This window comes from Scomber japonicus, chromosome 1 (assembly GCF_027409825.1).
Source record: "Scomber japonicus isolate fScoJap1 chromosome 1, fScoJap1.pri, whole genome shotgun sequence".
Taxonomy (NCBI): domain Eukaryota; kingdom Metazoa; phylum Chordata; class Actinopteri; order Scombriformes; family Scombridae; genus Scomber; species Scomber japonicus.
The window spans coordinates 30823278-30839044 of NC_070578.1; the positions used below are offsets into that span (position 1 = coordinate 30823278).

The following is a 15767-nucleotide window of genomic DNA, read 5'->3' on the forward strand; positions in this document are numbered from 1 at the left end:
AAGGCCAACAAAAACAAACAAAAAACAAAAAATAAGAACCACCAATTAGAATGTCAACTTAATCATTTTAATTAAGATATAACAACAAATGAGGAACCAGTTACTAAATAGCAACTCAACAGTATTTTCCAAGCAACAAATAAAAACAGAACAAAACATGAACACAATTAAACATCAAATACAAACACAAGAAAGATCTTCTCTCAACATGTCGAAAAATGTAACAATTAATAAAAAATGAGCTTCCAAAAAGATGGTTTTCTTCACTTTTGAATAATGTAATGTAATGAACAACACTTATGAACAGCATGTCAAAATCATGCAATACAGAACAGTATGTTGGCAATGAGTGTGATAGCAGTGAGTGCATGTTGGCCATCGACTGGGCGACAATTCAGTGATACCTGTATGTCAGTGTCCCATATAATAATACTGTAAGCACAGTCCTGTATGTTGATACTGCATGGTAGTTTACAGTTCACATGTTTTAATGAATGACAGCCTAAATTTCACAAAAAAACCTGGCAAAGCATGTGACATTTAAATACCTGAGAATTTATACTTCTTTTTAGAAAAATACAGCTTTAAAAACAGTCCTCCATTCATTCAGTACTCTGCTCTAAAATCCTTTGACACATTTTAATAAAGTTACCTGTCTGTCCGATTGATGCTATTGTTCGCATAACAGTTCTTTCATGCTGTTGTTCGAGTGGTACTTTGTAACTCGTTATTGAACTTTGTGCTCCTCACTTGAAAGGGGCGATATTTTTTATTTTGTCAATTGATTGGATTCTTTGGCGAAGTTTAGCAAGGTAAGAATTTGGATTTTTTTCTATTTTCAGTGACTATATCTGTTATTTACCTTTCAAATTTGTTTGCAAGAGGTCAACTCTTCCGTTCACTTGGCTGGTTAAGATGCAGTTGACCTCTTGAATTCAGTCAGTTTATTGATGGGTAATGGGGAAAAAAAACTTGCTTGCGAAGGTGATCTCTTTCATATAAGTAAGCAACATGGCATAACTGCAGGATTGTAAAAGTAGAACTGGATACTTTTTTTTAAATCATCAAAATAAAAAGTATAGTATTTTTCAAGCAGGAGCATGAGATGTGAGCAGAGAGCAGGTTTAGCTTTCTATTAACCTGCTGTATGTCACATGCATGTGCTGACCTAGTTTATGATATCTCAGTCTCATCACAAGACCTGAGCAGTTTTAACAGATTAGATTGCATGTTTCAAGTCTGTGTGAATCAATGCAGAAAGAAACAGAGAGGTGGGTGCACATCAGCGGCCTTCATCATTCGTGTCTGAGTGCAGCTGATATTCCCGTCACAGGATATCTGCTGAAGAAAGAAAGGACAAGCAAATGTAAGTGTAAAGGAAAGCTGTTCAAAAACAACACATTTTCTGCAAACAGAGAGGGATACAAACCTGGACAGATGTGACTCAGTAGTTTTCCTTGATATGTAGCGTGTAGTAGGACCAGGGTTCTGGCACATATATAAGTCCGGGGTACTTGTTGCGTAGCACCTGGTCATTCCACAGATAGACCACCCACAGTGCCACAAGAAGCACAGTGAGAGAGAAACTACAGAACAAGAACAGGCCATTGCTGTCAGGGCTGAGGCCTTTACGCTGTTGATATATCACCATGACAACCATGGCAAGGAAGGTGATGAGGAAGAGTTCAGTGATTTGTCCTTCAGTGACTAAGTACCTTCAACAAATGAGAAAAAAGCAAACAGCATCAGGAATTGACTGAGAAATGTTAACATTGTATTTACAATTTTTTAAGGCATCTGTACACAGCATCCATGAAGACATCAGTGCTCGTTTAAATCCCTACAAAAGCCATCTGGTGTTATTCATTTTTTGTCATTTTGTCTTTCAAGTGACCTCAAGTTGTTTTGTACAATGTTGTTTACATTACAGCACAATGTGTTTACTGCTAAGCACTCTGAGATTTTTAGGATGGGACAATCTATACAACTAGCAAAGTTGGTCAAGTAAAACAAAAGACATGTGGCTTATAATGCAAAAAGATGGTTCATTATGAGGACTGAATTAAATGGGCAATAACTTCACTGAATATTTACTAAGTTAATTAGAAAATATACTGAAGGCCCTTAAGCCAAAGTCAGAACACACATTTATGGGAAAAAAAGTTTCATAAGATCTAATTATACTATATACTACTATACTACTATATATTGTAAGAAACATGTCTTTAATCTTGAAGCAGCTGTTTATGGATGTAAACATTCATCACACATCAAACACTGTGCATATGAATAGGTGTTTGAGGCCATGTCATTATTTTCTGTCAGTCCTTTTAATTATCTATTTTATACTATGTACATATTTCATATTTATGTATTCTTAAATTCCCTCTTTTCTTTATCAACTTTTACTACGACTGCTTTGTACTCCAGCTTCTGTTTGCTATCTATGTTCTATCTTTCAAGGTGATTCAGATGAGGAAGATGAAGAGTACGAAGCAGGAAGAAGAGGATTAAGAAACTAAAGATATCGTTCCAGAGAGTACAAAGCACTTATGTAATGAACAGTGAAAGTATGGATTTACTAAAGAATATCATCAGATTTCATTATTTCTTTAGACACGTCTTATCATTCAGGCTACTTTAAAGGCTGATGAACTGACTGAAAACTCTTTTTATTCCCTTTAACAAAACCCTGAAGTCACGAGTCGTCCAAACACTGCTGCTGTAATACAGAACAACGTTTTTCAAAGATGTGAGAAGGCCACTGACCAATAGTAGAGAGCGCTGGGTCCCAGCAACAGCCAACCAGAGACAGGAAGCTTCTTCTGGTCTTTGGCGTCAGTGAAGCATCCAGTGAAGTAGATAAACAGAATGATGAAGAAAGGAATATACCTGAAATAGGATGAGAGGCATGTTCTTATTACATGTACTATGGACTGATCACAGGTAGATTCACACATGTCTTTGTAAGTGGGATGATGCAAAAATTAGCTAAGAGGTGCAGTATGTGTTTATCCACAATTTAGTTAAAAATATCACCTTAAAAGGGAAAGATTAATTTTTCCCTCAGATGATAAATCATGAAATGTTTTGGCCAGAAAAATCTTCTAACATTAATGAACTAATATGTTTTTCATCTGGAAGAATTATTGATAAATATTACATACCATACACGTATTAACACCTCATACATAGTTTCACTTAACAGTTTAACTACCAACCTAAATCTGTGTTGTAGGTACTGTAGGTAACCATAGGAACAGTACTCACTGTAAGCCAAACTCTTCATGACCACTTAACTGTAAAACAAATCTAAACAAGGAATAAACTGACTGAAGTCCAAATATGAGTGCAGCAATAAATTCTGAGTTGTCCTGATAGAGAAAATGATGAACTTGTTGAATGAAACAACAATCTGTGGCTTCTCATTGTGTATTATCACTTACATAACACTTATATACTCTGCCCACGCTCTGGTGCTGAAAGTAAACACTGCAACAAAGGCCCTGTAATGGTGTGGTTCATAGAAATGTGTCCCTGTAGGTCACAGAGGCTTGTCGCATAGTGCTGCCTTTTTTTTCTTTCTTTCTTTCTTATTTCAACTAGTGCCTTTATTGTTGTTGTTCTTTTTTTCTTTTTTTTCTCTTTTTTACAGCTTCTTACTTCTGCAACATCAATAATAAATCTCATCACCCTGCTAGGATTCAGTGACTTTAGTGATTTTATTTTCTTTCATAATTTCAACCTCACTAAAACTCTATCTTGTATTCACAGCTTGTGAGTTATCTTTTTTGTTGTTTTAAATCATATAAAAACATATATTCTCTCTTTACACTGTAGTATTTTTCATTCATTTGTTTTGTCAGCTCAGTCCGTCCTGTCCAGAGGTGCGATAATAAAACAACACATGCAACAGATCACATCATTACACCCATGGCATCAGTATTGTATAGCACAAACTAGGAATCCTGTTACAGTCAGACTGAGGGTATTATAATTGTGCCACTTAACTGTCATATAACTGTCCAAATTTGTGAGAAAAGGGAGAGACACACACTGTCCTCTTACTGCTTATAATAAAACCCAATCCCTTTCTCGACACTACAGTCATTAAAATCAGATTCATCATTCAAACTTTGCTTTATACTGATACTGTAAAGCGTGCGACCCTTTATTACATTCTGCTATGTTCCACTAATTTCCTGTCACTGTGCATACACAGCCCAGATAATTATCACAGACACGTACCACATTAAATGTCCCAGCTGTTCATCGTAGTAATACAGCAGCTCAAAGGAGTCAATCTGTGAAGGAAGAACAGAAAGCAAGAATCATTATCAGAAACTCATCACAGGATTATCAGGCACAGTCTACAACATGTTGCTCGGCACTGGTTGGTCAGCAGCGAGGTACTAGCAGCCTTATACAACAGTGCCACCTACTGTTCCACAACATTTAGTAGCAGGTTGTAAATTAGAGAGAAAAACCTGTATATAAGAGCAGAGAAACATAACGAATGCAGGCGCTTGCATGTGGGGCAAAAAGGGTCACTGAACGGTTTGATGAATGTGAAAATGATGTGAATCACATGCTGTCACATTTGCAGTCACCAGATAACCCAGGCAGACAACTTGTTAGATGGAGCTGTCAAACAACATCAAAACATCGAATGAGAGAATATTTTTTAAGGAAAATCATGTTTATCCTTCCAGTATGGTTCAGAGACTTGGAGAATATATGCTGAGGAGTTTAAAGACAGTTTATAATATAATATAAAAGTATAATAATTAAAAATCATTAATTCACAAAAGTAAACGGTCTGATATCCTTCTCCATTTACAGTCTCCTCTTGGTGTTTGAAGCTTGTTATGGGATTAAACTAAAACGATGTACACATGTGTACTGCCCTCTGAGGTAAATCCTTATTCAAACAGTATATGCTAATAAATTTTACATATCAAGTCCCCTCAGGACCTCTGTAGGCAGCTTCATAGTGTAGTGTTTAATTTCACTTAAGAACTCCCATCAGTGACAGGAAAAAAAGGTGCATTGCAAATACTTATTACAACTCCATGTCTATCAGTGCACATAATATCTGGCAGTATTATGAGGGAACACACTGTATACCTCTACAGACTCTACGTCTTCATAAACTATGTGATGAGTCTATATGTATCAAACAGAGACATCTGAACTAAAATACTAATCATTTCTAATAACATGCTTTATATTCATTTATATATCAAAAACAGAGTTTGGTGTAGATATGAGAGGTTAACGTACTGCTGCTCACAGCAATTTATGTATTAAAACAACAAAAGAGCAGAAAAGATGCTTATTATACAACCAAATTCTTTAAAGTTTTATGTCAGTGATACCATACAAGAAGATAGAAATCTATCCAAATAGCAAGAGGTACATAACTAGGGATGCTAAACATACTATGAACATAAACAGATTTCTTAAAAAACAAGGACACAAGATAAATGCAACGTGCAGAAAAAATAAGGGGCTATAATGAATGCTGAAGAGGTTATACAAGCCACAACGGTAAAAGGCTTTTAAATGCAACAATAACAAACACTTACTGTGTCAACCCTATGAATGGGTTGACTGAACTGTCAGCCACTCAGGAAGCATTAGTGGCAGACAATGAGTTTGCAAATGAAATGAACATTTTTTTAATCTCAGTTTGATGAAGTTCAAATCATTCTCAACTCAGTCGCACCTGTGCAGTCATATAGAACTGATGTTTCTGCTCAGCGGGTGAACAAAATCTTTAAACATTTCATTTAGAGGAATTCATTAACCTCACTGAGCTTGCACCTGTGTAGAAATCTATTTCTCATTGCTTTATAGACACTCACATAATTCCTGAAATGCAGGAGATATTGTACCTCTTCCAAGAATGAATTTCTTAACACAGTGATTATCACATTACCACATTTCTTTCAAAGGTTTCCATCACAGTATGGGTTACTACTGTGATGGAAACCTTTGAAAGAAACGTGGTTTGGCAGCTCTCCAAGTCTGTTAAGTGCACCGCTTTGAATACAAGTGAAATTATAGTGCAGAATAAGTATGTATAATACATCTGATAACAAAACATCTACACAGGCTTAAAAGTACAACTCAGTCTCTCTTCTTAGATATCTTAGAAATCAGCCGCAGTGCTTATTAGCAAAGATGTTTCACTGAGGTGAATCCTTTTCCTGAGGTGAACCATTCATTTCTAACAAATAGACTGAGATGGTTCAAGATGGTTCAAGTTGTGAACACAATACTGAGATAGCATTGAGCTTGTAAGATTAGATTAAGTCCAAATTCACTCTCTGTACCTGAAATATTTGGCTTTTTAGCTGCTAAATATTCACCAGCTAGTTGAACAGCTAAACAATGAGCTAACACTTGGTGTAAAGCTTCATACACATAAAAAAAAAAATATTTTGTATGAGATGAACATTTTTGTGAGCAATAAAGCTAATTGTACTGCAGCTAACATTCTTATCTGAATTAATCAATTCATAATTTTGTCATAAAACTGTGAAAAATGTGAGCTAATATAAGAAAACATAATTTCAGAGAGTTGATATTTTCATATTTCTTGTTTTGTCCAACCAAGGCTCCAAAACCCAAAGATAATCTGCTGTATGACAAAGACTATCATTAAATCATCACATTTGAGAAGCTGAAATCAGCTATTGTTTAGCATTTCTCCTGGAAGAAAAAAAAATCTAACAAAACATGCATTCAACAAGTGAAGCAATGACACTCCGAGCATTATGTAAGAGATTACTGGATACAAAGACACCTAATGTAACTTTCAGTGTGAATATCGTTGGCATCTTTTTCCCTGAAACACCATGGAAAGAGAAATCTGGTTTCCTCCTTTAGGGTAAGGGTTTAAGAGAAATCTGAATAAAACAGCATGATTTCCGCTGGACAAACCTCATTTAACTCTGTTCTCTGATACCACATAGATTTATCTGGTTTTCTTACAATGAAAACATGAGCATCAAAAATCAGTTTGGGATTATAGAGGAGAAATATAATTTTATATAACTGCATGTAAGTGTTAACTTGTAAACATGTTTTATAACTTCTGGCCTTAACATGATTTCTCACCATAATACCGTGTAACAAGAAACAAACATGCATGAGTTAACCTGTAAGAGTCTTTATCTTTATTTAATTCTATTTTATTTATGCATCTTGCTGACAGCCACATCACTGTCACAAGAATAGCGCTTTGTTTTTAGTCAGGAAATCATGATCTGACAAAGAAAAAAAAAATTCAATAGCGATGCAAGAGCAAAGAGAAAAAGAAGCTTCACTCCTGCAGGATCCAACAAGTATAACAATACAGAAATGTTTTGTGTGGTGTGTTATGTTTCGCAAACAAGTCAAGACAAGCTCAGTTTTAATGTCACTGAACAGTCTCAGGAGAGTCGCAGTAAACAAAACAGAAACAGTTTTTTGTTGTATTATGACAGATGATAAGAGACTGTATATACTGTATATATACCAGCATAGGGACTAGTACTTCTATCACAAAACACAGCCAGGGGAAAAACATTCCCAGTGGATTACATTATTCCCAGTATCCCCATCACGGCATAAAACTGTACTCTACTTGTGCCATCAAACAAAAAGCGAGTCTTACCAGTGAGGCGGGTTGGAGGTCTTTGATGATTGGGTTTTCTCTGACCGACAGGTGCAGCTGGTAGCCACTCAGGATGAGCCGGTGGTTGATGGAGTCTCCCACCAAGTGGATGCTGGCCCCCATGACGAAAGTGATGATACAGAGGTAGACTGCTGAGCGAGGCATCGCCCGCGGACTGCGTTCAATCAACTGTAAGGAGCAGCAACACACACATACACACATATATATCTATATATATATATATATACACACGTCGCTCTGATTGATTTTAAGGCATTACACAATTTGGGCCTTGACTTGCTAATCCTATACAGCTCCACTAGGCTTCTCAGAACCTGATTGCACCACGCTCGAAATTCAAGACCCGTGAAGATCTAGCTTCTGTCATCCTGGCCTCTACATCATGGAGCAGTCTCCATAACTGATCCAAGGTCAGATCAGTTTTCAGATCAGTTTTAAATGTCATATCAAAACCTATTTATTCTCCAAAGCATTTAATTGATACTTCCCTGCTCTGATTTGTTCTTATTCTTTAACATGTATTTCTTATTCTTATTGTAAATATTTATTCAAATGCATTTATTGTCCTCTCTACTTACATATTCTTCATAAATGATATCTGTTTCAGAGAACATATCTGCTTGCTTTTCATCTGCTGCAGTGTGCCTGTGCTTCACTTCCAAGAAATCACTTTAAACTGCATATATTATAATATGAAGTCTTTTTCCTTGACTTTTCTGTTAAAGGGTGTATGCGTCTTGTCTTTGTCTGCTCAGCTACGGTGGCTACTGTATATCTGTTTATGCGGACCACCCTGTTCTTAACGTAGTGTTATTGTACCCATAAACATAAAGTCCTTCAACTGATTTCATCTGTGTCTTTTTCCTCGCACTGCTGCCAGAATTTGTAGAACCCAAGGAAAAACAAACTCAGAGATAACTAGGCTGGCTTTTATCTCTTTTGCTTGTATTCTAGATATGTTTTCTTCTATTCACAGTATTCACTTTTTGTCACAGCTACAGAAGTGACCCTAAACTGAACTGAACCCCAGAGAACTTCCCGTCCCAGCCTCTGAAGAGCAGGCAAGTTTCTATTGGCTATATTTTTACTTTTCTATCCTGTGAAAAGATTAGATTTGTGTCCATTTACCTTCAGAGAAGTCAGTAACTGGAAAACAATATACAAACTTCTAGCAATGCCAATAGCTCAGTTGACACTAGATTTCCCCATCCATCTGCATTATGATTATACTGTACATGCATGGAAGAGACAGGTTAATTGCAAGCAAATAAGATTCAGTACTGATAGATCAGGAGCAGCAAATTTAGTATAAGCAGAAACTAACTGCTGATCCTTGTGGGGATATTATTTCATTATGGGGGCAAAACTAACATTAAGGATGGTAAAAGATAACTTACATTGATATGTAAATCAGAAAATACAATAATCAAAAAAATAGTAATTTTATTGGCCCATACTGAATATATAAGATCATGATCCTTTTAAAAATGGCAAAAAAGTAGCATATTATGCACACTATTCCCTCCTCCCACTGGGTTCATTTTATACTATCAATCTGCTGTATCTAATATATTGTTTTGCTTTTCACCTGCTGACACCTGTGATTGCCTTCTTTCAAGTGTTTATGCATGTGTTGCGTGAGAGAAAGTGTGTGTGTGTGTGTGTGTGTGTGTGTGTGTGTGTGTGTGTGTGTGTGTGTGTGCGTGTGTGTGTGCTTGCGTGTGCTTTTTGGTTTTGCTTCGCTTTGTTTTGCTTGTGTTTGTTGTGTAAAGCACTTTGTGCTACATTTGATTGTATAAATAGTGCTATATAAATAAAGTCTGATTGATTGATTGATAATCACTTTACGTTTCTCTGAAGACTAAGCAGCAACTACCACAGTTTAGGGCTAAAGCCAGTGGAGAAGTACCTGACGCTAGATGCTGGCTCCAAATAAATCAATGACTCCCATTCAAAATTAGTTCTTCAATAGGTCATATGTTCTAAACTGCTAAATGTGTGCCCCTGTAATAAGTATGCTGGTGGTCATTTTGGAAAATGTTGCTCTGTTCGCTGCCCAGCTCTGGGACTCGCAGTCAGACTATAGTCACAATATTTCAGTAAGTTTAATGTTACTTGATTACGATACCTGTCCTGTTACCCAAACGTGCACTAGTAGAGTTCACTTTGGTCTGAGGTAGTGGGCGTGTTTCCAGAGCATGAAAGGCAACATCCTGCATTCCTTATTTGTAAGGTCTTAGCTCCAAAGGGAAAAGATGGCACCAACCATAACAAGCCTGAACTTCAAACCAACACCAATACAAACCAATGGGTGATATCACACCTCACTATAGCTATCTTCATATATAGTCTGGGGTTACAGTCACTGGCTCTCAGTTTGATCATCTGTGGTAAACTGCATCATGTTGAGACATCTATACAATCTGTATACAGTAGGTATATGCATCTACCTTTTATCATGATGGCTCCTATTTAGTCTAGCTGAAGAGTTTCAATAAGTGTACTCCCTTGTCCCTCCCCTACAGAAATACAAGAGCAGTGTGTTCAGACATACAGTCTATGGTTCAGACTTACCTTGAGCATAAGAAATGGCGTTATGACATTGTAGGCCATGTGGAAATAGTCTCCAGCACTGGGCTTGTTCAGAGGGAACCATTCCAGAGGAAGGATGATCTAAACACAATACCAATAAACTGTGCTCATCTCTGCAAGGAACATTTGATTTTTTTTTTCACAACATATTTAAAATTACAGTAGGTATGGATCTAGTATAATACGCATTGAGCCTTCCTTACCATGACAATAGGCCTTCCAAAGTCCAGTATCCAGTTCTGCAGAGTCAGACAGAACCACAGGTCGAAGTGGAAACGCTGCCTTTTCTTCTGGTACGCATTTTCCTTCCAACCACGATTGCTGTAAACACACATTTTCAGTGACTGTGAGTCAGTGTTATAACGCAACGTAAGATCCAGTTTATTGTGGGGTTTACTACTACAGGAAAGTCAGATTAAAATACCCAAATGTCTACCACTTTAAGTGTTAGGTCAATATCTTTACAGAGAAAGGTAATCGAGCACTTAAAAATCGCAATTTGTGAAATTTTCAAAATAATTTTTAGAAATACTTTCACTTTTGCATCCACATACTTAAGAAGACTATGGTAAATATGTAAAAGAAGGAAAGGGGTTCAACAGGCCCACAGTTCAGTTTTTTGTGTCACGGTTCTGGTTTCGGTTCGGTTTGTTTTGCGTTACCATTTCCAGTGTTCTCTCTGTATTTTGTCTTATTTGCAAAAATAATATTCTGATTATTGATAATGCATGAAATCAACATTATTCTTTTAAAAACGTTACTTAGCCTAATAAACAAGCGTAATACTTTCAGTATAGCTGCATCTTTATGTTTTGTCTTATTTGCAAAAATGACATTTTCAATTCAAACATTCAGTAAAAAAAGAAAAAAACAGTGCCAGTTTCACTACTATTTATAATAAACATAAAACACTTCCAGCATTGCCACGTTTTTCACAACATGTACTCTCATTCGCCTGCCAGCATGTCAGTGGATCAGCATTCACATGAATGTTGTCTGCTGCTTTGTACGAGCTGACCTCCTGCTCAATGATTTGGGAAAAGGGCTTGGTCTGCTCTTCGGCTTTCAAAGCTCTGATAATAGCTCTGCCATAGCTGTCTTCTTCTCAGGAGGTGATGAGTATTCTTTTTGTGGTTTCCGTGGGTGGCAAAATCTCCCCCCTTGCTTCACTGCATTGACTCAGCGAGGAAGAATAAATTACACGTAATTTATCTTTTTGAGATTAATAACAGTGAAAAAGACTTTGGATGAATCATAATAACTGTAAACCTGACAGCTTTTTAGTCACCACAACAATACCTTCTGTTCATACTTTGTGCTCCAGAATTTGTGTGATGAGATCCCCGTAGATTATGAGGGACGAGGCTTCATCCAGGAAAAGGCAGGAATTTAAAAACCGGATCACGGTCTGTAGCTCTCTGAAGAGGGTCTTTACGTATACCTTCTTTCCAGGTCTTGGGGTGATGGCTGTCTTTGCTTCTTTGATGGTTGCACTGTCCTTGTGTGTTGAGGTCATGGATTTGAGTATAATTTTCTTCAAATGGACACAGGGGGGTTCTTTCAGGGCTCCAGAGGGCCGTTGATGTTCTCAGCAGTCAGTCAGTATGGTGATGTCCTTGACAGACCTCCTCAGAGCTCAATTAAGGGAGAGTGGATGGCAGGCTGCTGCTGCTCCACATGAGGTTTAAGCATATCGGGTGGTATTTCACTAAGTTACAGGCAGCCTCTGTGGTCACAAAGCTTTTAGTTAATCTATGTTTTATCTTGTATTTTACACCTATTTTTATTTAGTTTCCCCTTTTAAATGTATTTTAACTTTTAGCCCTTTTTACCTGTTTCAATGTTTTATCTTATTTCATTTTTTATACCCATGTTGTTTATTTTAACTTGCTCTAAGTTGTCTGCACTAGTTTTATTGCTTTAAATATAAAGCATTTTATGTACAAAAGGTGCTATCTAAATAAAGTTGTTATCATTATTATTATTATTATCATCATCATTGTTAAGTTTAGACATGATAGATTAGCTTATGTGTAGCATCTCCTCCTTGGATGACAAAACATGTGAGCTGTGGTGCTTTTGTTGAAAAAGGAGGCGGGATATTCGATTGAGTGAGACTGCCCTCTTTGCTGTAAGGTTTTGAACGGGGGTAAGTCCATCATCAAGTCTTTTATTCACATTCACAGTGTTTTGTGCGTTGCCTGTGGTGACTGGGATTGTGATGTTGTGCCTAGCCAGCCTCCACTTATTCACTGCATTCATCAATTCATCAGCTAAGTATGGGCTTTTATGGCTCTAATACAGATGCCTCTCAGTTACCCTGGATGTCCGACCATCACTAATAAGAGGTGCGTAGGTGGTTTTGACTAGCTGGTTCTCAATTCATTCAATTTATAGAGTTTGGAGATGATTTAATTAGTAAACTGTGTGTGGGAGGGTAAAGTACAATAGAACACAAGCTTTTTTTTTTTAACCAAATGTTGTCACCAACAACTATAAAAATGAAAGTAAATCTTTAGATATGATCACTCTAACTCCTTCTGAAAGGCAGCAGGAAGGAGAGTTTGTTGTTTCTTTTACTATCAAGTCCGACTCTTTCCTCATTGCGTGCAGGGATATGTTTAGGTGACGCCTGTGTAGATGCCCCATTATATTAGATGCTTACAGGCGGCCTCTTTTTTCTTTTTATTATTAATAACATTCACTACCTCCCTCACTATTGTATTCAATGTTCCCACACACCTGACTAAAAAGGTAACGATGCATCCTAAAAACGTTTTCTCCTCTTGACTCTGAGCTTCTGGTCCGTTTCCCTACCTCGTCACTGGTATACTGACAGTTCATTAGACAGCTACTCTCCGAAAAAGGGAATAGGGGGGAAAAGGAAAGGAGGGCGGAGTCCTGCATTCACACAACCAAACAACTTTTGTTTCCTAGACAATTTGACACGCTGCACGTTTTAATGCCCAATACTGTTCAATATTAGTATTTCATGTATACTAATAATTTCAATTCAACTGTGCAATAACAATATCATCTCAGTACCAATATTAGTCTTGTAAATAATGTAAATAATATCACGATTATTTTTTATACTATTATACATACTTATTTATTGTTCTTTATTATTTTCTTATTGATGCTCTTCTAATTTACTGTCCACTTTGCTGCTGTAATAATGCAAATGTCCCCATTGTGGGACTAATGAAGGAATATCTTATCTTAGCTTTCCTAATAGAACCAAAAAGCTGCGACTCACAGGCTGTGGTTTGTGTAGTGAAAGGTTGTTTTTAATAAATACCATCATCACATTTAAATTGATGATTAAATTATGTTTGCCATTACGTCATTTATCCTGCACTCTATTCAACTCATTGGTACACTGTGTCCATTTCACATATTCCCTGCTGTATGCTGAACACAGTTGCTCACTTTCCTTATATGTACCAAGAATAGGATAAATGCAGCAGATTTCTTCAGCCCTGTCAGTCATGTCAACAGCAGCAGAGCAGATATGGACCGTTAATAGAGCTGTCGACCTCCACGCCCCCCCCTCGCCTAAAACGTCTCCTGTCATTCAAACATCCAGAAAGCATTCGAGGATGGAAATACTAAACCTTAACTGAGCCAGGCAGTTTTTGTGAAAGTCTTGCGTAACTTTCCTCATAAATTGCATCCTTTCCTTTTCTAGACGGACTTCCTCCGCTGACCCACATTTCACTCCTTAATGGAAACCTATATACATTGACTTCTGCACATAAACTACAATATATAAACTACAGCTGGCCTGTGTAGATAACATTACTGCATTTAATTCATGATTTGTATACACTGGCTCATCATTATAACCTACACATTCACAATTTTACATTTTCTTACTTTTCTTTTGTGTTTTTAATCTATTTTAAACAAGTTTTAGTCCAGTTGTGGAATTGATTCCAAGTAGTGGTCTTTGCTGTTCCTGTGAACCTACAACATGCAATCAAAACAGCTCACGATGATTTTGAAACAGGCTGTCCTTAACCCGCAAAAACAACATTTCCTCAGAGAGATCTCAAGAACATTAGGAGTGGCCAAATCAACAGGAAAAAAATGAGGAAAAAAAACCCACACATGATTGTTCAGTTTGTACAATTACATTTGAGCCCCTGAAATAAGTGGACTCACTGTGTATAAAAATGTTTGCAATTCCTAAAAAAATGTAAACTTTTTAAATTGTCCAACCCTTTCAATTAAAGCTCAAAGTCTGCACTTCCATCACATCTCAATTGTTTCATTTCAAATCGACTGTAGTGGTCTACAGAGCCAAAATTATGAAAAACTGTCACTGACCAAAATATGTATGGACCTAACTGTATCTATCGATCTTATTCATGTTTTATTTCGTCTTCTAATCTCTTTTTAAGCCTAGTTTTAATCCATCTTTCATCAAACTTTATCTCTTTTATTTCATTTTGATTTTGTTTTGCGTTTTAATCTATTTTAACCTGGTTTCTACTCTACTTCACTCTCTCCAACTCTACTCCCTTTCTAAATATTTTATCATCCTTATTTTCCCTTGGTCTGAGTTTTTTTCTAAAAAGTATATTTTATACAACTTTAATTATTTTGCGAGCCTATCTGTTAGACACTTATGCTACAGGTTCAAATGGTTTCATTTAAACAGATTTGGATAGTTTTGTCATTAATATTGTCTTTCTCTCAGGGTTCATTAACTATCAGAGTCCTCTGTAGAAATCTGTGATTGTTTATTGTGGACCATTATTATTATTATACATTATAGTAGATCACTCTACTATGTATTAATATGTATTGTTAATAAAATAAATTGTATTGTTATCCACTGAAATGAGTCATTTAGCAGGGGGTTTGAACATTGTATGTCAAATTCTCATTAGGAGCTGAGCCCCTCTAATCCTAGAATCGCACCTGCTATGGACTGTCACTTGGTAACAGTGAAGGCAGCCTGAAGTCAAAAGAAAGGTTTAAAAAGAAAAAAAAACATCAACAGCTTCAGCATCTATTTATATCAGTCTATATATAAATATACTACCACTGGAGTGTTTTTACATTTCCTGTTTTTCTATTCTAAGCACAAGAAACAGAGAGGTTTTTAACTTATCTCCGTCTCTAAAAAAAAAAAGACTGACAAGCGAAACAGCCAAAAATAAAGATTGGTAACTTGGCAACAGAAGGTTAGGAAGCAACGATTTCAACATACTTGTGGTTTCTGAATAAGCTCTTCTGTCCTCATTTAAGAAAATAGGGACAACACAAAAGAAAGTGAGTAAACATCAGTCTAATGTTTAAAAGATAACAAACCTATTCTGTGTGACTTTCTGCTCTTTGCCTCGACGTTTTCGTGTTGTCTGCATTTTCGGGCTCCTAGCTACCGTCGGTCCAGCTAATCGTAGTCTTACTCACTGACCAAAGTTAACGGATTTAAACTACAGTGAAAACATCTTTCTGTCACTACACTTCAGTTTCACTT

The 15767-nt window shown here is 36.6% G+C and overlaps 1 protein-coding gene across 2 annotated transcripts; it reads right to left on the reverse strand.

Annotated features, from left to right (window-relative positions):
- Nucleotides 1-61: 61 nt before the first annotated feature.
- On the reverse strand, nucleotides 62-15723 carry cln6a (CLN6 transmembrane ER protein a). 2 transcript variants are annotated; one of them, XM_053318204.1, is made up of 8 exons: nucleotides 15599-15723; nucleotides 10480-10597; nucleotides 10259-10357; nucleotides 7664-7852; nucleotides 4249-4304; nucleotides 2770-2892; nucleotides 1430-1715; nucleotides 62-1338 (listed from the first exon to the last, which is right to left on the reverse strand). In XM_053318204.1, exons 1-7 carry the CDS (start codon nucleotides 15649-15651, stop codon nucleotides 1445-1447), a joined length of 909 nt encoding a protein of 302 aa, XP_053174179.1. In that variant the 5' UTR covers nucleotides 15652-15723; the 3' UTR covers nucleotides 62-1338; nucleotides 1430-1444. The 2 variants fall into 2 exon arrangements, with proteins under 2 accessions (XP_053174179.1, XP_053174187.1); XM_053318212.1 differs by having other exon boundaries at nucleotides 62-1341.
- Nucleotides 15724-15767: the final 44 nt, after the last annotated feature.

What these genes read in the sequence shown, in the direction of transcription:
- cln6a (XM_053318204.1), bottom strand. Translation starts at nt 15,651, where the DNA reads ATGCAGACAACACGAAAACGTCGAGGCAAAGAGCAGAAAGTCACACAG. An exon ending in ACCTCCAACCCGCCTCACTG is followed by an intron (nt 4,305 to 7,663) that starts GTAAGACTCGCT and finishes CTTCCTTCACAG; the next exon opens with ATTGACTCCTTTGAGCTGCT. An exon ending in CAGCTGGGACATTTAATGTG is followed by an intron (nt 2,893 to 4,248) that starts GTACGTGTCTGT and finishes ATCCTATTTCAG; the next exon opens with GTATATTCCTTTCTTCATCA.